At 35.0% G+C, this 23,330-nt stretch overlaps 1 protein-coding gene across 2 annotated transcripts in view; it reads left to right on the forward strand.

The window, feature by feature from the left end:
* CWC27 (CWC27 spliceosome associated cyclophilin) overlaps positions 1 to 23,330 on the forward strand; it is a 108,570-nt gene that overhangs the window by 53,774 nt on the left and 31,466 nt on the right. For both annotated transcript variants that reach the window (XM_015812661.1, XM_015812662.1), the window contains exon 11: positions 20,075 to 20,178. In XM_015812661.1, the coding sequence (XP_015668147.1) occupies positions 20,075 to 20,178 (104 nt within the window). The remainder of the gene's footprint in view (positions 1 to 20,074; positions 20,179 to 23,330) is intronic.

A 23,330-nucleotide genomic window follows, 5' to 3' on the forward strand; every position in this document is an offset into this window, starting at 1 on the left:
ACTAGATAGAAAAGAAATATTATATTTATGTGATTATTATATGTACAAATATTATAAAAAAAATTATACTTAATTGTTATTTACCAAAACAACAAGAATTGTATTAACTTAAGGTTGGTAAAAGAGAACATTATGGGAAAAAGAGGAAATCAAGTAAAGTTATTATGTGGATTATAGATTATAGAAACCAACTGTTAGTGAATGTTTTTTAAATGTAAACCCAGAGAACACACTGTTTACCAAATATTAAGGTGACTATGTTAAAAAAGCATATATATATATATATAAAACATATTTAAAAAATAATAATAAAGGCAAACCAGGAAAAGAGAAAAATCCAGCTAGTAGGAAGCTGATACAGGAGACAAACTGGTTCAAGACTTACTTGGGACAGTGAAGATATTGTAGCTTTTATTGCTGAAGAAGAAATCCTGCTACTGGACCATTTAGAACCATCATTAAGTATTCCCAGAAATACTCTGTGGAAGCAGAAATTTACACTGTTCAGGGCTCTGTGCAGGTTGGTGAATGGAGAACATATTTTGAAAACTCATATAAGATTACCTTCAGATACTCTATAGAAAAGGTTCTTTGGCCAGAGTTTAATTAGGAAAAAAAGATTTATTTACATCCAACCTATCACAATCCTTTCTGCAACATAGTCCTTAGATTTTATTTTCTGCTGGTTCATTTCTTATTAATAAGATTCTTGATAATCTGATAAAATGTATTGTCTATAATCATTATAACATCCTACTGTAAGAATAGAACAAGAGATTTGGCTGTTACTACTTTTATAAAATGTTGTACCTGCAAAAACTGTAGCGTTTCTTATGCTTGCTTTTGTATATGTGTATTTTAAGTTTAATTTAAGAATTTTACCAGAGCTGCTGTGAGTACTCTCAAGTGCTTTATTAAATTGCAAGGGCGTAGCCTTTGGCAGTGCTTTACATCTGCAGTGGTCACTCATTACCTGTACTGAAATACTTGTAACAGTGAATTAAAATAAAATTTCTTCAGGTAATATTTATCCTAGACCAGGATTTTCCCTCTAGATTAAATGCCAACAATAATAACCGCCTTTCTTCTGTGTTTTATTCCAGATGTATTTATTTAAAACCAAATTCTATTATGGCTCTGGACTGTTGATGAATTCTGAAATTACAGACACATAGTTTAGAGATGTGACTTGATGCCAGAATCTTTTCTCTTGAGAGGCAGTTCTTTTCCATGAATCTGGCCACCTGGGACAACACTACTACAGATTTTTTTTCCCCAGTGTGTGTGGTTTTCATCCAATTTGCAAGTCTGAAACATTCTCACTCCATTTCCTGGTCCAGTCTATAATCTTTATCGATCCTAGATTGATTATCTATAAATTGTCAATAGAATTATCTTTGGAACCTTTTGGAAAGTAAACAGTGTCTGCTTATTTGTACACATTTCTTTCTTCCCGATTTGGAATTAATCTGGCACTTCATTTCAGCTCTTAAAGGCTGCTGAGATTCCCTTGAGAAAAACTGATTTTCATTTACCCCATGGAAAGTTGGTTTAATTTCCAGAAATTCTGTGAGGAAATGTTTTCATTCAGACATATGTAACAGCAATCATAAAAGCTGTTGCAGGGGGCCTTTTGTTATTGGATGTGTATGAATCTGTAAACTTCCCAGAGAATGTGAAGTTCAAAGTGATGATAATCTGTAACAATCTCATGTTGAAATATATATTTCGTGAAAAAAGTTGAATATTTCTTGAAAAAACTTAGTTATGACCCATCCTTGAAGTTACAAATACTGCATCATCCTCTGCCATATCATGCGATTGCATTTCAGGCACTTAGCAACTGGTTCACATTTATCACCGAGTATAGTGTCCTGTAGTCATGTCATTGTATTTTGCAATGTTTTTTGCCTTATTCTGGCAAAAATGCTTATGGATAAGCTGCATTCAGACTTACAACCATATCATTCACTTAATGACAGTGATGACACACTTAACAATCACTGTAAAAACAGTCATAAAATAGAGTCTCATCACATGGTGACTTTATTTACAATCAAAATTTCAGACTCAATTGTGGGTATAAGTCAAGGACTACCTATGTCAAGGAATTCCAGAGTTTTTGTCCAGATTGTTAAATTGATTATATCTCATAATAAGGCATGACCAACCCAATTTCATATTGCTGTCAAGAAAACCTCATGGTTGTGTTCATGAACATATCAAGAGTAAAGCTCAAGTCAAAGTTATTTTTTCATTTGAGAATAATAGTGATCGTCAGGAGCAACTAGTGATAACTAGTATGAGAGAGTTGAAGGAGAGGTGCATTTTGGAAAACCTGCTTTTTATTTTTTTTAAATATTATATCATATAATCTGATGACAAATTTCTGATTCAACTTTTCAGTACCCTATTTTTCAAGGAAACATGTTTTCATTGCTCTTTTACACTGTCAAAATGAATTGGAAGTCAGTGGTTTTTTCTTTTTCCCTTCTACCCTACACTCCAATTCTCTAACCCCTAGGAATAGCAATAGCCCACAAACCTACAGCAACACTCTACTAGGAATTATCCAGAACCAAAGACAAGATACAGAAAATAAAAGAAACAATATAATCTACAAAATCAACTGTAACCATTACAACCAATTCTATGTGGGTCAAACATCACCTCAGTTAAAAAACAGGATCCACGAACAATGGCTGGCAGTCAAACACCACAATTCCAAATCCTTAATCTCCACCCACATCAACACCAAATGGCACCAGTTCAATTGGAGCAACACAAAAATCATCAGCCATACTACCATCCACCACGCTTGTGAGTTCATCGAAGCCTGGCACTCCACAAGTAATTCCATCAACAGACACATCGACCTACAACTAGCCTATGAACTCCCTGGAATCCAAATCAACCGCACAGCAACCAGAGACAGCAGCGATCCTCAACCAACCTACGCAAGTCCCTCTCCCAGCAGTTCATCTCCCAACGACCCTGACCTGATGTAACCTCCCCATCATAAGACCCATCACAAGACTCACTGATGACTCACACCTGACCCATCACAGACCTTCACTTGACACACCCACACTTGAGGCCCTTATAAACAGAAGAACACTGACATCTCCTAAACTCTGCTGAAGATGTTACCTAGCCGGGTAACAAAATGTTCATAAACCAACCCATAAGCTCGCAGAATGAATCTTTGCCCTCAAATATACTGTATTTCCGTTTTCAAATTATTGTCAGTGCAGCTGTTCTTTTTATGACATTTTTGTTGAAACTGGCACTGCGCCGTGGTGGTGCAGTGATTAAAATGCAGTACTGCAGGCTACTTCTGCTGATTGCTGGCTGCCGGCAGTTCGATACTCACCGGCTCAAGGTTGACTCAGCCTTCCATCCTTCCAAGGTCAGTAAAATGAGGATCCAGATTGTTAGGGGCAATATGCTGACTCTGTAAACCTCTTAGAGAGGGCTGTAAAGCACTGTGAACTGGTATATAAATCTAAGTGCTATTGCTGTTTCCAGTTTTCAGCAAAACCGTATCCATGAGAACCATTGATTTGCTTAATAACTGCAGCGTTCTCTTAATGATCATAATTTCACTTAATGATCACTGCAAAAAGGTCATAAAATCAGAACAGTCAAATGGGTGACCCAATTTACAGCCTTCACGAATTACAACCATGATGGGCAGACTTCATTACAGTCATACATCAAGGACTACCTGTAATTTCTCCTACTATGTTCATTTTATGGCCATTGATTGCATATATTTCAAGGATACATTCAGGTAATAGCTTTTGCATTTTATGCAACCTAACTTTTCTAAAATGAAACTGAATATTTCATGCAATGTTATAGCTTAAGTGTAGATTATGGGGTCAAGGCATATCATCACTAAGAATCAAACAATGAACTAGCAAGTATTAGAACAGTTTTTACATGAGCATATTTTGACTTTTATCTATGTATTTGCAATAAGTGTGTCTTGAGAATGCAAACTAATCTGTATAACTGATATTTTTTTCCTAATAAAGTGAGTAGTCATTTTCTTCTTCAAATCAGTGAAAAGGTTAATGCTAAGCTCAAACTTATTTACTCTGGTGTAACATAGGAGTGGGTAATGTCTTGGTGATTGGAGGATACATTTAACATTTGGGGGGATTCTTTTAGTACGTTAAGTCTATTTTGTGGCTTACAATACATTTTTTGTGTATAATCTCAGGGACTTATATGCACAAATTTATTTCAAACATTACAGATTTTTAGAGTTTTTTTGAGATTTCCAAGCGAAGTTCCCCCACTTTTTGAATAATCAATTCTGTAGGACAAATGCCACAATTGGCTGGTCTTTGTAGCATTTTTTAAAAAATAAATGGTATATACATTGTCATCTAAGTTGTTAACAACTCACATTTTATAATTCATGCTTAAATTTTTATATTATTTCCCAAGAGTAAAAATTACTGGATGACAGTTTACAGCTAGAGCAACTGGAGGGTCTGTCTTCTCACATTGAAGAAACAATGTTGATTGAAGTCTTACTCTTGGTTATAATACTCCTCAGTACTGTAAATTTGAGGATCGAAGAGATGACTTACATGATTAAATTAATCAAATACTATTACTATATATCTCTTGTTTTACATCCTTCTCTCCTCTGCTCTATAGACTGTGTAAAATACATTGCAGAATAAAATTATGGATGCATACTGCAAGACCTTTACCAAATCTGCTAATGAATGAAAAGCCAGACCTGTAGATAGTAGTTTTGGTGAACTATGAACTATGATAACATACTTCTTACAAAATACAGATATTATATGTTAAGATGAAGATTGTTTTAATATTATGATCCAAGATTTCACACTCCAATAATTTGCATATTGTAGTTGAAGGAATGAAAGAAGATGTTAGAGCAGTGGTTCTCAACGTTTTTAATGCCGCGACCCCCAACCGGTCGTAAGTCGAGGACTAAACCGGTTGTAAGTCGAGGACTAAACCGGTCGTAAGTCGAGGACTACCCAACTGGTCGTAAGTCGAGGGCTTTCCCTGCCCGGGAGCGCCGCGCATGCGTGGTTCCGCCCCCTGCGCTGGCCGAGGCATAGCTGGCAAGCGGCAGAGACGGAGCAGGCCGACCACCAACTGGCCCAGCTCAAGGGAGGTAAGGCACCCGCCGGAAAAGGGAAAAAATGGTGGACAGCCTTGCTTGGCGACCCCCGTGAAATGGTCAATCGACCCCAAATGGGGTCGCGACCCATAGGTTGAGAACCGCTGTGTTAGAATATTAGGACAGGACTGTTGGAATTTAGATTTAAATTCCTGTTAGTCATGAAGTTCATGCCTTGGCCCAGACACTAAATCTATATCTAACAGAGTTATATAATAGCTATATCTGAAGGATGGATATGGAAGGAAATAGACTCATATATATTACTTAGCATCTCTTGGAGAAGGGACAGCAAACTATAAATTCAACAACAGCAGTGAACCAGAATAGGATTGTAATTTTGGATTCTTTTTTATTGTTTTGTTTATAGTGCAATTCTATGCATTGTTATGTCAACTTTGAAAATGAGCATGGCTGTGGCCATTTTCNTTCCCTATTCATTTTTGGTTGACACATTGAAGGAGGGAGGGGGGATTGCCAGGTGCTTCGCTAGTCAAAATAATCTTTTGTCTCGTGGGAACCAAGGTCATTGGCTGCTCCCGAACCTGCTGGCTGGGTGTTTCGTACAAAGCCCGCCAAGAAGATGTATTGGGGAATGTAGTTGCTTGCATAGTTTTAGACGTGGGATTTCTTAACTTTGTATTGGGGAATTGTTACGTGTGACTTCAGACTTGGTTTCACTTTTGACGTGCTGATACTTTGTAACTAATAAACATATTCTTTGAGGAATTTCCAAGCCTCGGAGTTCTGCTTTATTTGTCTCTGTCTGTTGGAACCATGACATGTTACTTAGCAGTCCCAATATATGCAACTTTCTTCCAGGAAAATATATGTTGGACCAGAGTCCCTGATTTTTTGCTATTTGAGCTGCTAATTTTGGGAACTGTTCTCCTTGTGATATTTGTGTTTCATTATATTGGCTTCATTTAACTTTTTCTGCTATATTTAGTTATTATAAATTGCCAGAAAAAACAGTAACTTGCATATTCAAATTTCTGGTAACAAACTATTATGAATTTCAGACTGTTCCATTTCTGTATTTAAAATACCATAGTAATATTTTTTGCATTAACTTCAGAAGTCCTGTGTTAAATTTCAAATGATATCTCAAACACTAGGCAAAACATTGTGCTAGAAATTGTGCTGAAAATTTCCCCTTGTGATTTGCAGTGCATAGGTACTTGACTGTTTTGAATCTGATCATTAATATACAAGACTTCTTGTTGTTTCTTTTTTCACTTATTCTGGAAAGCATTTTGAAAATATCAAAGAAATAAGGAAATGCATTGTTTCTTCTGAAATTTAGAAAACACTCTTAGAAGATAACATCACTGACTTAAAGTATTGAATATTAACATATGTAACTCAGTATCAGTGTTTGAAGTGTTTGAGAAATCATTGTTAAAGAATTATTAGGAAATGTTGCTTGAGTGCTGTTGTGGGTTATATTTTTAATAAGAAATTGTGTAGCAATTAACTGTTACTTCCAGTTACAATAATGTCATGAATGAAGGCATATGTGTTTCAGGGTAATGTTGCGGGATCCAAGCTGGGTTGGTCACCAGGACCAGAGGTTTAGTCTTCCGAGCTTTTGGACTCGTGCTGGAGTCCCCATCCTCAGGGAGCTTCTCTCTACCAGAAGGTACACGTGGAGAGAAGTTCCCTGAGGATGGACTCAAGCACAAGTCTGAAAGCTCGGAATACCAAAACACTGGTCCCAATGATCAACCCAGATTGGATTCTGCAGCAATAATGTCATTTTAGTTGAGCACTTAAACAATGCTTTTTGACATTTGTATATTTGTTTCTCATTATTTTATTCCTTCCCTTTTCACTCTGTATTTAGCATTTATGTGACTGACTGTGCCTATATATTCAGCTGATTGAATTGCTTATTCTTGCCCTATTTCCCCCTTTCCTTCACCTTCATGATGTACGCACACATGCTTCTGTGCACATAAATGACAGGTTGGACAGAAATAAAAGAGTTCTTGTCCATCTTTATTTTAATTGATAAAATAGAAAATGTTACAGACTACCTCATCAAATGTGGCCCATATTCCCAGGATGAATAGTCCCCTCAGAAATCTTACATTTTATAAAAATACTGTAAAAATCCCAGTGTGTAGACCCAAAATAAATACTAAATGCAACATAAATACATAACAAATACGACATAAATGAAACATACTGGCTGGGGAATTCTGGGAGTTGAAGTCCATAAGTCTTAAAGTTGCCATGTTTGGAGACCCTTGCTCTAGATGAATTATTTTCTCCACACAAACCTAATTCATTATAGAAAGGTGGAGAAAGCATCTTGTTAATGCTGTTAGTGGGTAGTGTTTCATTTCCAAGAGGGTGTTTGATCTTAATGGAAGCTTTACCATATGCCCCAAAAGGAAACTCTACTTCTGAATTGTAGGCAAATGAGGCGAGTTTGGAGCTATTCATGGTTGAGGCAAATGCATTCTGTATATACTTGGAAGTATGCTTAAGACTTTGGCATTAATTTTATTATTAATATTGTTGTTGTAATACAGATATACAGTAAATAGCAGAACTTTAGAAGGTGTAGTTATAGAGAACAGGTGCATCTGATAGTTTGATCTTCTATAAAGTTTGGTATAGGTGAGTGGGTAGGTTATGCTTGTATCATTGTAGCTGAATAACATATTTATGGGCAAGATGTTCAAAAATACTTTAACATTCACTCTTCAGTGTTAAATTATGGTGTTGAATCCAGAGAAGCAACATTTGAGAGAACAAAATAAAACCACAAGAAATGATTAGCCATGTGATTTAGCATACCTCTGAGAATAAATGCTCCTGTCTGGTTTTTCTGTGGCTGACTAAAGTACTACAAGTCAATCTTGATATGAAATGAAAACCATTTTACGTAACTCTTATTTAGTCTGCCTCCAAAAGAATTTATTTTGTTGAAGTTCAGCATGACTCTAACAAGTTTGGTAAACCAACAGAATGATTTCATTTTGAAGAATTCTGCTAGCAGACTGCAGCATTCAACAAAGGCTGGATTGTTTCACAGTGTGATTCTTCAAAACTTCTGGGCATCAGGCCCAGGCTTGGCCATTTACCTGTGTAGTATATGATCAGGCAATCAGAAAAACAATGGAAATAGGTTTGCCAATGTATAAAAATTGTTATCATATATCTAACAGTTGAAAAACTGCAATTAAGACATGTTATATTAATAAAGTGATAATGATTTTATTTTCCCTTATTTCTTGCCACTGTGCCTGACATTCTGGTTTTTTTTCTGAAAATGAATCCTTTCTTGCTTTTGATTAAATGCAAGAAAATAATGTGGTTCAACATTTCTGGAGTAAAGAATATTAACTGATTCATAATACTGTGTAAGATATATTAAGCTTTACTTTGCAATTTAGCTTTACAAAATTCTACATTTTGTGAAGAATCGCCATCGAAACAAATAAATTGTGTAGATTATTTCAGGAACTTGCTCTTGGGAGTGAGTTTGCATTGAAACTGAGTGGCTCAGTCAACTAATTTATACCTGCACCCCACTTTAATTATTTTAGGGTTGTTTTTTATTGTCTTATTTCCATAGGGTATGCTGAGTGAGGAACAGTAGAAGAGAAAAATATGTGTGCTGTCTGATGCCTCTGTGAGAAAAAGATTTAAGATGCAGCATAGCCATTCGCTAAGGAGGACTATAGGATAGGATCAATTCAGTAATGGCGGGTTAGACAATTTTGAATTTCTCTGTCTGTCTGCTTTACTTAATTGCTGACAGTGTGGTTACCTGTTGGATACCTATATGGCAATTGTGATGGCATACAGATTGCTACCATTATAAGGAAGAGGATAGGAGAAGATAGTAAAGGCAGACAAGTTGCTTTTAGAAGGAAAAGTGAATGAGCATTCATTCTCCTTGCTTTCTAGTGTGCCTGTTTTTCAAATTCTTAGAGGTTCTGGGGAGAACTCAAAGATCAGGTCAGTGAGAAGGAAGAACATGACATCTGTGAAAGAAAGCTGGTAGCTCTATGATCTTTGCAACTTTAGTGGTAAAGTAGCACAACATAATTGCAGAAAGTATTCTTCATCCAACTCCTCTATTCCTACTTTGAAAACTAGAGAGGAATACAAAAACTTGTCTTCAGTAATAATGTATGTATCATAATAAGTCATGGTTTGAAGAATAAATGAGAATGGCTAGGTTCACACAACAGGCTTAGGTAAACCAAACGTTGTGTTATAGCTTGATGTGATATATAAAGCCAGCTAAGTTTTAGAAGACAAATCCCAATTATTTTGCACTTGGAATGCTTTTAATAAAATCAGAACACTTTCTACAAGACCAGAATTATTGTTGAAATATTTTGAATTTGAATTGTTTTGCATAGCTCTGCTGTGTATTCCACAGTGAACTCTTGGAGAAAAATAATAAATCTAATAAATACACACTTAGTATATTAAGCACACTCAGCACTTACAATAAATCGCATATGGAGTATTTGTAGCCCTATGGTCTTGCATATCCTAGAGTCTGACTTGTAAATTTCAGTGGCCACAGTTTTCCCCCCCCTGTTTTTGAGGCAAGAAACACATAAAACTTGATGGAATTCCTAAAATTGATTTAAGAGGAAGAATGAGAAAACTTATTTAGTTCCCCCCGTAACAGAGGGAAAAATGAACTTTTTAAATAACAATGTTCATACCACTCTGTCTAGTGTACCTCCCTAATGATTAATTTGGCCTTTCTTGCTTAATACCAGATACCAAAAGATGCAGAACACTCCAACACGTATTTGGTAGATGACATTTAAAAGTGTCAGACCTGAGGTTATGGTTTTATTCTTTTTTTTAGTCTGATTAATGGATATTGAGCTGAAAAGTAGTGATTAGCTCAGACTATCCAGTTACTTTTGTAATAGAGCTGCTGTGTGTATGAACACGGCTTTTTCTATGAATAGGCCAAATGTTGTTGCTCCACCATTTTTTAAATGACTTGGTTGATTTGAGAATCAAAAAAGCTGCTTTAAGTATTAGTATATTTGCATGTATTTAGTAGTGATAGCATTTTTGTTATAGAATAAATTCCTGTGTTGCTATACATGTAACTGTCTTTTGATTAACATTTGTTTTATCTTCTATGTCAGATTATCACTATTTTCTGTCATTATTTCTAACATTATGCTATGCAAAAAAGCTTCCATTGTACTACTTCAAATTGGATAAAATAGAAGAAAAGATGGGTGCCTTACCCCTTTTTTTGTGCCTCATAGTGCAGAATATCTGGAATTAGACTGTAATGTGGGTTGACATAAAACCATGATGTTCATGGCAGCAGTGAAGATCTAGTGTCTTTTCCATTATTGCAGGCCCACAAAAAGGCTGAGACTACCCATCTACCCTTTCCAAGGCTATTGTTTAAGCAGATTTGGTATGTTTGTTATTAAGTCTGCAGACTGGAGAACATGAAGGGTGTGCTGTTCAGCATAGAATCATTTCCATCTGTTGTAAATTCTTGTCAGATGTTGGGAATCAGCAGGCAAAAGCTAATAGCAAGTGCTCTAACCATGCACCAAGGAGAAGCTATAGATTCATATTCTGCTGGAAATTAAGTTGATATTTTAATTTTTTTTCAAGAATTCTTGCTAGCTTATTATATTTAAAATGTTTGGATCATCTTTTAAGGATGAAAAGAGAATCTATTCCGTGGAACAAACTGCACAACTAATTTCACATATTGCAAGGCTTAGGGCTTTGGCTTGCCAAATGGCTTCCAATCCATGAAATAGCTCCCAGCAAGGCATTTTTTTGCAATTTGAACAGTTTTGAAAAGTAGTCTGCAGTATTGTGCTGGAGGTATAAGACTTCACTTCCCTGAAAAAAGGAAAAAATCAGAAGGATTGAAGTGCTAGAAATAGTTGCGATATTACTTTAGAAAACTAGGCAATAATTATTATTTAAAGCCATCATTGCTGGAGTAATAAATGCAATGCCTTTTTTTAAAAAAAAAAAACTATCAGGCATTTTAAAAACCTAAACACAAATTTAAAATGGTGAAATTAGAGATACTTTCATTAATACAAAATATTCTTTGAATAGGATCTATGTTTGATTGTAAAATGATAATGTAAACTAGTGAAGGGCAAATTGGTGCCCTCCAGATGTTCTGGACTCTTGCATTTCTTTATTATTTGCCCTGCAAGTTAGGAATATAATGAGTTGGGACAAAATATCAGGCACCAGGTTCCCTCATCCAATGTTAGAGAACCAGCATTCAATATAGGTTTAGGAAGAAGGCTGTTGTGTCACAAAAGTTTGTCTGATCTCATTAGCCTTTGTTCCAAGCAGTGAAAAACTTGAATGTAGTATTGGATGAAAAACCTTAAATTGTTGCACCGTCCATATTTAGGCACAAAATGGCAATAAATTAAGACTGTGTACAATGACTGCACATACTCCTACTTTATTTTTATTTCTGCTATTAGCTCTCTTAAAAGTGGGCTTCCTGAAAAAATGGCCCAAGAATGTTTGAGATCAGCATGTAGTCATGCAAGCAAGTATTCTACAGGAATAAACACTAAACCCATGGCAATCATATAGATGGATAGATTCACAATATTAGCACCTGAAACTATTTGAGTGAAACAGGAAGAATGTCTTATTGTATTCTATTATTCTTAACTCTTGGAAGCAAGATTATTTATCAAATTATATGCTTCTCATTTCACAGGATCATTATTTAGAGATAACTGCTCAACATTCTGAAAACAGAGCAATAAATGGTTTATTTATCTTAAAAGAAGTATAAATTAAAATATGCAACACCTACAGAATAGAAATCAGGGCTATTTAACAGATGTTAAACCACAAGAGTATTCTTCCTTTCTTCAATGGGGAATTTCCATGCTGACAACAGCTTTTTCTGCTTAGAGATCTAGACAAATATCAACAAACTTGCATATCAGTGCAAACTCAAAAGGCCTATTGTGCATATACAGATAAGGAAGACAACTGATTGGGATGTAAATTAAATAATGGGAAGTAATAATCAAGCACTACATATACTCAGCCGCTAAAAGAAATTAAGTAGCCACTTACAATTATATTTAGGAATTTCAATTAGTTTTTCACTTTTGGATAGTTACTACTCATAGTGCTAAGGATAGGAAAATTGTACAAAAGTCCTGGACATAATCATTCATTTAGGGACTTTTCAAAGTTACAATGGCACTGAAAAAAGTGACATGACCATTTTGCACACTTACAACCATATCCGCATCCCCATGGTCATTTTATCAAAATTTGGATGCTTGTCAACTGACTCATATTTATGATGGTTGCAGTATCCTAAGATCATGTGGTCAATTTTTGTGACCTTCTGACAAGCAAAGTCAATGGGGAAGCCAGATTCGCTTAACAACTGTGTTACTAACTTAATGAGTTCAATAATTTACTTAACAACTGTGGCAAGAAAGGAAATAAAATGGGGCAAAATTTACTTAGCAATGCAAAGTTTGGGCTCAATTGTGGTTGTAAGTTGAGGACTACGTTATTGAGAAAATAAACAAGGAATATCCTCTTTGTTATCTCAGAAATCTTTAGTATTTCTTCCAGTACATTGTTAGTAGAAATTTAGAAATATTAGAAATATTATATAACTGTCAACTGTCATTACTTTTTTAAATTATCTGAAAAATATTAGGTGAAAATATAAAGCAAAAATCACACTAAGAAATGAAATAGTGAAGTTGGGTGAAAGAGAGGTCAGCTCTGTAATAGGATGCAATATTTGTTGTTATTTGCTATTAGAAAATCACAAGTTTGGTATCCCTTAAAAAAGAACCTTAGATAATAGTATATAATGTGAATAATATCTGCCTTGTCACCAATGATGGATTCTTTATTTTTGCTTATTTGGTAGATTTATATTCTGTCTTTTTCAGGAAAACTGGCATACATAAATAACTCTTTTGCCTGAACTTTTATTTTTTAAATATCTAACCTATTAGGCAAGTTAGAACTGGAGACAATTTCCCAAGGATTTAGCAAACATTGTGGCTGAATGGGGATGTTCAGGGACTTTCCAAGTCCAGTATCCAGATCAACATAATAGGCAATTTTCTTGCCTATTGACATTAATGATTTTTTAAGGTTTAGGTGTTGAGTTAAAGCATAAAGAATTTTCAAATTGGATGATGAGGTAGAAAATATGAAGTTACTGGGTGTGTGTATTATACTGTTTGCATACCATTAGCATAGGCATTATTATAAGATGCTTTTTGAAGACATGGCATTTCATTTAAAGACATGATAGTAGTAAAACAGCAATGCAGACAATACCTAATGAACTTCTAGAATGTTAACTTGCTTGAGAATAAAATCTAGACATGTAATATCCAATATGCAGTTGCAAAGTCAGTGACAGTGAGTAAATTATTTCTTTAGCATATTTTTAAGTTGTATATCCACAACCTATGAGTGCTGAAAACCACATTTTTAGCAGCTAGGCCAGGGGTAGGCAACCTTGGCTCTTTTATGGCTCGTGGACTTCAACTCCCAGAATTCCTGAGCCAGCAAAGCAAAGCTGGCTCAGGAATTCTGGGAGTTGAAGTCCACGAGTCATAAAAGAGCCAAGGTTGCCTACCCCTGAGCTAGGCTGTCTCAGAGCAAGTTTCATCAGTTTTGCTTCAGAACTTAACCTTCATTAATTTGCTTTAGTGTCCCACAAATACATATCCAGAGCATATCGTGGCACATTAATACATTGTTCCTTACTAACCTACTAAAACCTGTTTTTGTCAGTTCTGGATCCTAACAAGAAAGTTTTTATCCTTAATGGAAGGAAAGTCTGCAAAATGCAAGCATGTAAACTGTAGTGTCTGGTGACTAATCCACCCTACACTATCAATATTAAGAGTGTTTTTACATCATGAGAGTCTAATATTAACATAATCTAAACAGGAACCTGGTTTAATAGTGAACAGAGACTCAGGTAGCAGAAATGGGAACTGACTTTCTGAGGCAACCCTGTATAGAGAGAATAGTTGGCAGTTTTTCAGTCTCCATTTTGCATGGTTTATTGATTCTCATATTTTAAGGAAGAAAGCTACATGAAAGGTTATTTGAAAAGAAAATATGTCAGTTTTCTCAATCATTCATTTGGATTTTTTTTACTGTTGTATAATCTCACATAGATTGGTTTTAGAATTTTTTTTTTAATAGAAAAAAAATCTTTCCTTCCAGTCACAGTAGTTGAATAATTTCACTTATGGAACCAAAAGCTTTTGTCTTAGAGAGATATAGATGGGTTTTGGAAAAGCAGCATATTCTATAAAATTACAAGGTACGTTTAAATATTCTATAAAATTACAAGGTACGTTTAAATCGGCAATCAGATTACAAGTATCGCAAGTAGATAGCACCTGCAAAAGTAATTTATATTACTTTTTTTACATTGTCTTCCTAATTTCAGTAGAAAGAAGATCATTCTGAATCTTTGTTAATATTTGTAAAATACTTAATGATGAAAAGGAAAAAAAAGTAATATTTATTTGCCAAATAGCAAAGACAAAGACCTTCTTCAAGTTCTAAAGTAATTTGTCTTTCTTAATCTGCCAATGAATCTGAACTAGTCAAAGGTGAGACCTGTTGAGTAAGACATTCTGTCAGCAGACAGCTAGTAGAGATAATAAAGTCTGAAGCTATGAATGTTAGGAGGATTGGGTTAGGGAGAGGTTTCATGCCCCAATCTGCTGAAGTCAGCCAAATGCACAGCCTTGGTGGCAAGTCTCTGTTAAGTGTGATAGGCAGGTAATGTAATTCAGCAACATTTGACAGATTTTAATGTGAAATCTTAGCAGCCCAGTTTCTGGGTTTATATTTTTGCTCATTTTAGTGTAGAATTTATGTGTGGGAACTCTTCTTTGAGACAGGTCTAGTTTTGGAGTGGTTTATGCTTTGCTCTACAACCTTTGTACCCATTTGCTAGTTATGTTGGTTGGATATGATTATTTGAAATTCAGGAAAACTTGGAGGGAGGTGTACTTTTGTTGTTGTTATGTTTGCTGCATGAGTCATATCAAGAAAAAACATTAAAATATGCAGTAACAGCACTTTTCAAATAATCCAAAGCACTTATTCTGCAGGAAAATAGTAACGTCTATTTTGTAAAAATGTAAAAGCAATACTCTACACGATAAGCGAAAATCTGCTATGGCACTTGTTCTTAGAAAATTTGCACAACAACATGCATACCAGGAAACTATTTTCCAATGGTAACTTTCATTCTTATAGATAATGGTAAGGGTTTAATCTTGAATTCATTTCAAGAGCTACAGTAATCCAGAAAATAGTGAACAGTAGACATTACAAGCGTATCAACACACATATACAGCTCAAATACCTTTTTATACATACAAAATATTCTCAAATAGCTGGTAGTATAATATGCTTCTTTACACTTTTCCCCCATGTAAAAGCCATGTCTTCTGTCAATGGATGAGTATTTATTAAAATAATAAATAAGACATTAAAAGAGCCAGTGTGGTGTGGTAATTAAGATATTGGACGATACTGGTGAGACCCGGCTTTAAGTTTACCATCAGTCATGTTTATTGGTTAAGCTGAGCCAATTGGACTCTTTCAGCCCAACCTACATCACAGAGCTTTTCTTATCAATGAAAATGGGGGGGGGGAGTTCTTGATAAAAAGACATGATATAAATCAGGGCTGTGGAGTCGGTAGATAAATGTTCCGACTCTGACTCCGACTCCTCAGTTTTTTGTACTTCCGACTCCCCGACTCCGACTCCTCTGTATTAATAAGCTAACAATCGGAGTTTACAAGTTTTTATAGCCTTAGCTGAATGACAGCAGTTTTTCCAATGGTTTACAGCTTCAGTCTTGAACTATTGACCCTCCATTCCCTTCACTTATACAAGTGTCTCTAGTCCTGCAAAAANCGACTCCGACTCCGACTCCACAGCCCTGATATAAATCAAGTAAATAATAAAGGGGCTTACATACACATGTCACTGATTGGTAAACCTCTCTTGGCCTATGCTTTTGCGATCCTGTTTTAGTTTTCTCATGATTGTCATTAGTGTGATGTAAAATAAAATTGAGTTAATCAGAACAATTGAATATTCCAAGAATTGTTTTCTTTGAGGTGGCTCATTCTCAGAATAATCTGTGCTCCCTATAAGTAACTTTCTTGCAATCCTTAAAGTTTCATTCCTCATTTATTTTAGAATATATTTGTGCTATCTTTTGAAGTGAGCTTTCTCAAAGCAGCATGCAAGCAAATATTCTAAATTTAAAAACTGTTATGTAGCAGTATTAACAGATCGATAAAACAGGTTGAAAAATATTAAAGCAGTTGATTAAATCAATAATTTAAAATTAAATCAATAATTTAAAACTGTACTGAACAACAGTCTAGTTTCACACCAGACTGTTGATTAATAATTATTTCTGCTATGTTTTAAATAGTAAGAATTTATTGCCACCATTATTAAATTCTTACTGTCATCATATTTTCAAATATAATTATTTTATCAAGTCTATGCACTAATATTAGCTGTATTTTCACATGGTTCAGAGTAAAGGACATTCTCTTTTATTTTTTGCACGTGCTGATGTCTACAAAGAAAAAAATCCAAGCCTTTCTCCCATGACATTTATCCCAGAAATACCTCTTAATCATGATTCACTTTGCTTTATTATTTCCAATAATAAAAGATTTCCAAAGAATGTACAACCAAATATATAACACTCAGAAAATTCCTAACTGCCTTTTTCAAATGTTTGTGCATTTTAATGAAGTGTAGTTGAACTGGAACGATATATTCGATATATTGGTTTTGTGCATTATGTTTGAGAGTGGAATGTTACATTTTTATGCATATATCTATACATTCTCAATACAGAGGTTAATTTTTTACTTTTATAATCAATAGTCCCTGACTACCATCTCTGTTACTGGAGCATGAATATACAAATCAAGTATATTCTTGAAAGGGGAAATGAGGTAATAGTTAAGAAACTATTCTCTTCCAACATCTCAGCCCAGGAACACACCTGACTGGGATATTTGCACAGCTAACAATCTATTCATCTTCCCAACATCTACATTTAGTTAAATAAATTTTAAAAGAAAATGTTTGTAGAGCTGATAATCATCTCTTGTACATCAGGTATGATTTTGATAGGGGAAATGAGGGAATAGTTAAGTGGCTTCTCTTACAACAGTGGTTCTCAACCTGTGGGTCGGGACCCCATTTGGGGTCGATCGACCATTTCATGGGGGTCGCCAAGCAAGGCTGTCTGCCATTTTTTTTGTCCGCCATTTTTTCCCCCTTTTCCAGCGGGTGCCTTACCTCCCTTGGCCTGGGCCAGCTGGTGGTCGGCCTGCTCCGTCTCTGCCACTTGCCAGCTACGCCTCGGCCGGTGCAGGGGGCGGAACCACGCATGCACGGCGCTTTCGGGCAGGGAAAGTCCTCGACTTACGACTGGTTGGGTAGTCCTCGACTTATGACCAGTTTAGTCCTCGACTTATGACCGGTTTAGTCCTCGACTTACGACCGGTTGGGGTCGTGGCATTAAAAAGGTTGAGAACCACTGTCTTACAACATCCCAAATCAAGAATACACTTGACTTAATTGTCTGTGTAGTTAACAACCAATTCATCTTACCAACATCTATATTTACTTAATTAAATTAAAGAAGAAAATGTCTGTAGAGCTGATAATCAACATGAAATTTCTCTCCTAGTCAAATGATGAGTCCTACTGAAGGTATACTTGAAGTAGTAATAACTGAATATTTTTATTATTTTTCAAAAACATCAAGCTTCAAAAGAGTGTACTAAACCCACTGATTAAATCAAGTAACGTTTAGTTGTTCTGCACAAAATATTAATTGCAAAACAACTCATGAAGAAAGTTCCCCCCAAATGAAAACACAATCTTATCAATTTTGGATAATTTTCAGGACGAGTTTAAGCAGCTAAGTAACATTACAATCCAAATCAGTAAGACCTTAACATGCTTAATTGAGGTTGGTGCAAGCTGAATGCATTAAAAAAAAACCACCATTTTCTGTTTGAGTTGTGCTGTAAATACTTAATAAGAGCAAATGTACACTACAGATATGCAAATGTTGCAGTCAGCATTCTCAGGAAGAATGTTGGGAGTGCTGACATTTCGTTGAGATATTGGGACCTCCTCAGAAAAATGCAATTTCAGTGATTTCCTGTGGCTGGGGAGTGAGAATTTTAAAGTCAATGTCAATAAATCCACAGTGCTGTTTCACACCCACAAAGAAAAAGCAATGCTATCGTGTATATGCAGTCATGTGCATGCTTACTCAGAAGAAAATCCCATTTGAGACCAGTTTAGCTTTATTCCCCTAGTAAATACACATAGAACTACAGCATTAGATTTCCACCCAGCATTTTTTTTCTTTTTTTCTGCCTAGATAGCTTAGTGACTTCTGTTTTTATTCCTGCAATATGCAGGAATAAAATACGCCACTGATGTCATCTAAGGATAACATAACTTTCTTATAAGTATTCAGTTTCAAATAAGAAAAGAAATGCAAATCTTTTGTTTAAGTCTTATTTTGTCATTGTTGCTTTTATTTATTAAAATGAAGTTGAATTACCATTATGAAAACTTAGAGCAAATAGCTACAGTCAGAGCTAATCCTGGAATGTGCTGTGTTAGCTTAACCCCACAGCACTGACAATGCCCTTTAATGCATCTATTATTTCAGACTTGGCTGCCTTCTCTTGAGTAATGCTCTTTAACTCTATAGTGGTAAATTCTGAATGAATTATCCAGACTGATAATCCCTGGATGTGAGGTCATTAGTTTACCCATAGAAGATCCAAGCATAGAATAGACAACAATACAGAAGCCTCTCTATTGTATCCAACAAATACCCTGGGGTTAACAGGGTAACTTCGCCATCATACCTGTATCCCTTCACTTTATAGCTTCTGTTGATTTTTTTAAAAAAATTGACTAATTTCTGCTTTTTGTAAGATTTCATAGACTAGTTTACAAAGTCAAATATGTATAAATACTGAGACTTTGGAGAACTTTGCACTAGAAAATAACTCCTAGTATTGGAAAGTAAAATAGGGGACAAAAGGATCCTATTGATTAAATATATATAAAATTGAAGCTAAAAACATGGCAGATGATGATGAAGGTGAAGATAATGATAATTTATTAAATTTATATGCCACTTAAGATTGCTGTTGCAATTTCTTTTATTTGGTGCTAAAAGTTCATCTTTGTTTGTGTATAACAAAGGCTGACATGCCCTTTTCCTTCGGTTTTATTGATAATCACTAGGAAATTTTACCTCTGCAATTTGGTTATTTGTAAATTAATTTTGGAATTGGAGTGCCAGACCATTTTGTAAAAAGCTTTGGAGCTATGTGCAGCCTTCAGAGTATCCACTGGGAAATACTCATTAGTATGTTCAGTGATAATCCTATATTTAAACAATGTGTTAAGTAGTCAATTCATAGGGATCAAAATGAAAGCTGTATTCCAATGGTGATTGTAATCTACCAGAACAGTTGCTTATTTGCTTCAGTTGTTTCAAAAAGCAGCTGAAAAATTTTACTGGCTTGGACTTAGTGAACTTTCAGAACCTTTCATAATGTCCATTTAAGATTTTTTTTTTAATTTGTAGTTCGATTTATATAAACAGAGTTTCTGCCTGTACAATTTTTGAACTTGCACAGGCTGAAGACAGTTGACTTCAGTTAAACCCAGCAGAATCAGATTATGATTATTATGTCTGTATAGAGATTCAACTATTAATTTTGTGTCTATTTTCCCCTGACTTTATTTTGTTAAGAAAATTGAATTTATCTAAACATTGTTCTGTGCAGTGAGGAACTACGGAAGGAAGTTCGCCAGTTGAAACGTGAACTAATAAAGGCAAAGCAAAATAAAGAAGAAAATCCCTCAAAAGTGAAAGAGAATCCACTTGAAGGTAAAAGATGAAGCAAAGTATTACTTCTTGCAACTGTATTCTAGTAAATAGATACATTTCTTATAAAGCATGATGTTACGCTATTAAAAAATATTGTTCAGCTTTGTCTAAGAAAAGCTAATTTTGATGCTGATTTTCACAACAGCTTATTCTAAATGGGTTAGGTAAACTGAGTTTTGCCTGCCTAGAATCATAAATTTCAGCAACCATGTATTAGCAGGGAGAGGGGAGAGGGAATCCTGTTACTTAATTAAGTAATGATCACTGTCACTATGCTTTCAAACCCTTTAGGAGAGCATAACATTCTCATGTAATGTGTGGCTCATTCTTTGACAGTTATCTCCTTTGACAGTTAAATTGATTCCCAATTTCAGTTGCTTAAGGATGTTTTGCTAATGTAACAGCAGAAGACATAAAATATTGTGTTTGTTACTCTTTTCTGTTTTTGTTGTTTTATAATACTGCAGCTAAACAATCTGATTTTTTTTTAAAAAAGGAAGAAGCATCATTAAAAACCTCATGAATCTAATTTAAATGGTGAGGTTATTGATGGTGCTTTGTACCATCTCTTAAAAATTATGAAAACTGGGGTAGATTGAAATTTAACAGATTTATTAAAGATACATTTTTGAAGATCAAATCAGCAATTAGACATACCCTAAGGGGGGGGGGAAGCACATTTCTGCTTAATCTGACTTCTTGTGCATCAGTAGCATGCTGGTACATATAAGCCCAATTATTCCCACTTTACTTATTCCTTTCATGCAGAAAATAAAAACTGCAAGCCAGCGTTACATTAGTTTTTACAGGTTTACAAATTTTGATCTGTTGCATCAAGAATATGTATCCTGGATATTATACTAATTATTATAATAATTATTCCTGATTGTATGAGTGAAAAGAAAAAAAATAAGAATAAGCTCTATGCATATTCACAGGGTAAACCTGTACCTTTATGTTCACAGTAAAACTAAAGAAGCCATTAATTTTGTAGTTATATTTTCTAATATATTGACATTATACAAGTAAGCAATGCAGACTGGCAATCTTGTGCTATAGGAAAAAAGGGGCATTCCAGCAGATGCAGATAGACTAGTGTCCACCAAATCCAATGGAAATGGATGCATGAAAAAGATAGAAACAAATCTATCATTTGAATTCTTAAGAAGCTAAAAAGGGAAATTTCTGGCAACCACTGAAAGAGAATGCCCCAAAGCACCGTATTGGATTATAAGCAAGAGAAATGCATAAGGTTTAGTAAAGTACTGGTGGTTCCAGGGTTCATGAGGGATTCTTCCCCAGTTATTTTGGCAATTCAGCTGGAATATCTGTTAACTCTGGGCACAAATTCAATAGCACAGACTTTTCCCATTTATGTACAGTAGTGAGGATATACTTGTTTTATTTTGTTTTTTTCTTCTTGTAATGGCTTGCCATAAATTAGTCTGAATTGCTTTGTTGACCTGGTTGATCCAAAATATGGTAGATTTATTTTTTTGCTTAGATACTCCTCTAAATTATATTTTTAAACCATTCTTTTGTGGCTTTGAATATAAGTGTTTGATTCAAATTAACATCTAATAAAACTTTATCCTATACAAATAAAGATTTAAACAAATGTTCTATTCCTTAGTCAGTTCCCTTTTTTGGTGCATTATCAAAACAATGATAATTGTTTTGTAAAGTGGTATTAACAAAGTGTTAATACCACTTTACAATGCCTTGGAAGGCCACACTTGGAATACTGCATCCAGTTTTGGTCACCGCGATGTAAAAAAGATGTTGAGACTCTAGAAAGAGTACAGAGAAGAGCAACAAAGAGACAGGCTCTTTCTCACTTTATCAGCTGTGTCAGGGAGGGAAGAGACAGGGGAGGAGAATTACCTTGAGTGCTTTTTGATGTACCCTGTCGACCCAAATATGGGAGAAAGAAATCTTTGGGTCGACAGAATCGACAGGGTGCATCAAAAAGCACTCAAGGTAATTCTCCTCCCCTGTCTCATCCCTCCCTGACATAGCTGACAAAGTGAGAAAGAGCCTGTGGCCTAGAGGTTAACACAGCTGCTTAACATGCAGACAGCCCAGGTTCGAATCTCAGAAGGGTATGTTTGGCTGATGAGAGCTAAAAAGTTCGAAATAGCTATTCCATTCTCCCTTAATTCTTTGTTAGCAATCCAAATTTTAAAATATATAAATGATGTCGCAGTTGTTACTGCTGCCTGTGGATGGCTCTAGTTTGAGCTGATACAGGCAAAAGATTTCTTTCTCCCATATTTGGGTCGACAGGGTGCATCAAAAAGCACTCAAGGTAATATACATATACATATACATATACATATACATATACATATACATATACATATACATATATATATATATATTAACAAATAAAATAAAAAACAAACACCAGGATATGATAAACCAGCCTGTTTAATATAAACAAGCCTGTGGTTAAAAAGAGTCACTAAGCTTTCATCCGGCCAAAAACTGCCGGCATTATCAGAGTTAGAATAGAAGGAGATTGGGAAGGCAGCTCATATATGAATGAATCTTGGGATAAACACAGGTCCATCAACCACAAAAATGTAAAATAAAATAACATAAAATAAAAACCTCAAAGGGAGGGCTCAATAGACCACAAGGTTTTTTTCTGCCATCCATTTTCTATGTTTCGATGTTTTAAACAAAATATGAGCAGAACTATCAATATGTTGAATATTCTTTGAACAACATTTTCAATTACTGTGTCCTATTATATTATGTCTATGAAAGGCATAGAATGCTGTCTGTATAATTTATAGAAAGAAAAGTCAAATATTTTGTGCCTTTTGGAGATGATCAAAGATAGGTGACAAAAACAGAGAGGTGCTGCAACAAACTTTATTGATATTTTAAAAAAGCTCCCATTTTTTGTCTTATACATGTTTACAATTACATTATATAACATGTTTATAATTACATTATATAACCAAAAATCAAACAGCAGCAGTACATTCAGGGCAAGTGCGTCTATGATTCCTTGTATGTAAGAATGTCAGGCATAGTTCAGTGCAACACTTGTTTTGCAGCTGTCTTTCGCAGTACCCTTTTCAATCATGGAAACTGTCCTATCTGTAAAAAAATCACTAGTCTACAAGGACAGATTACCTATC

This window comes from Protobothrops mucrosquamatus, unplaced genomic scaffold (genome assembly GCF_001527695.2).
Source record: "Protobothrops mucrosquamatus isolate PMUCROS unplaced genomic scaffold, P.Mucros_1.0 scaffold104, whole genome shotgun sequence".
Taxonomy (NCBI): Eukaryota; Metazoa; Chordata; class Lepidosauria; order Squamata; family Viperidae; genus Protobothrops; species Protobothrops mucrosquamatus.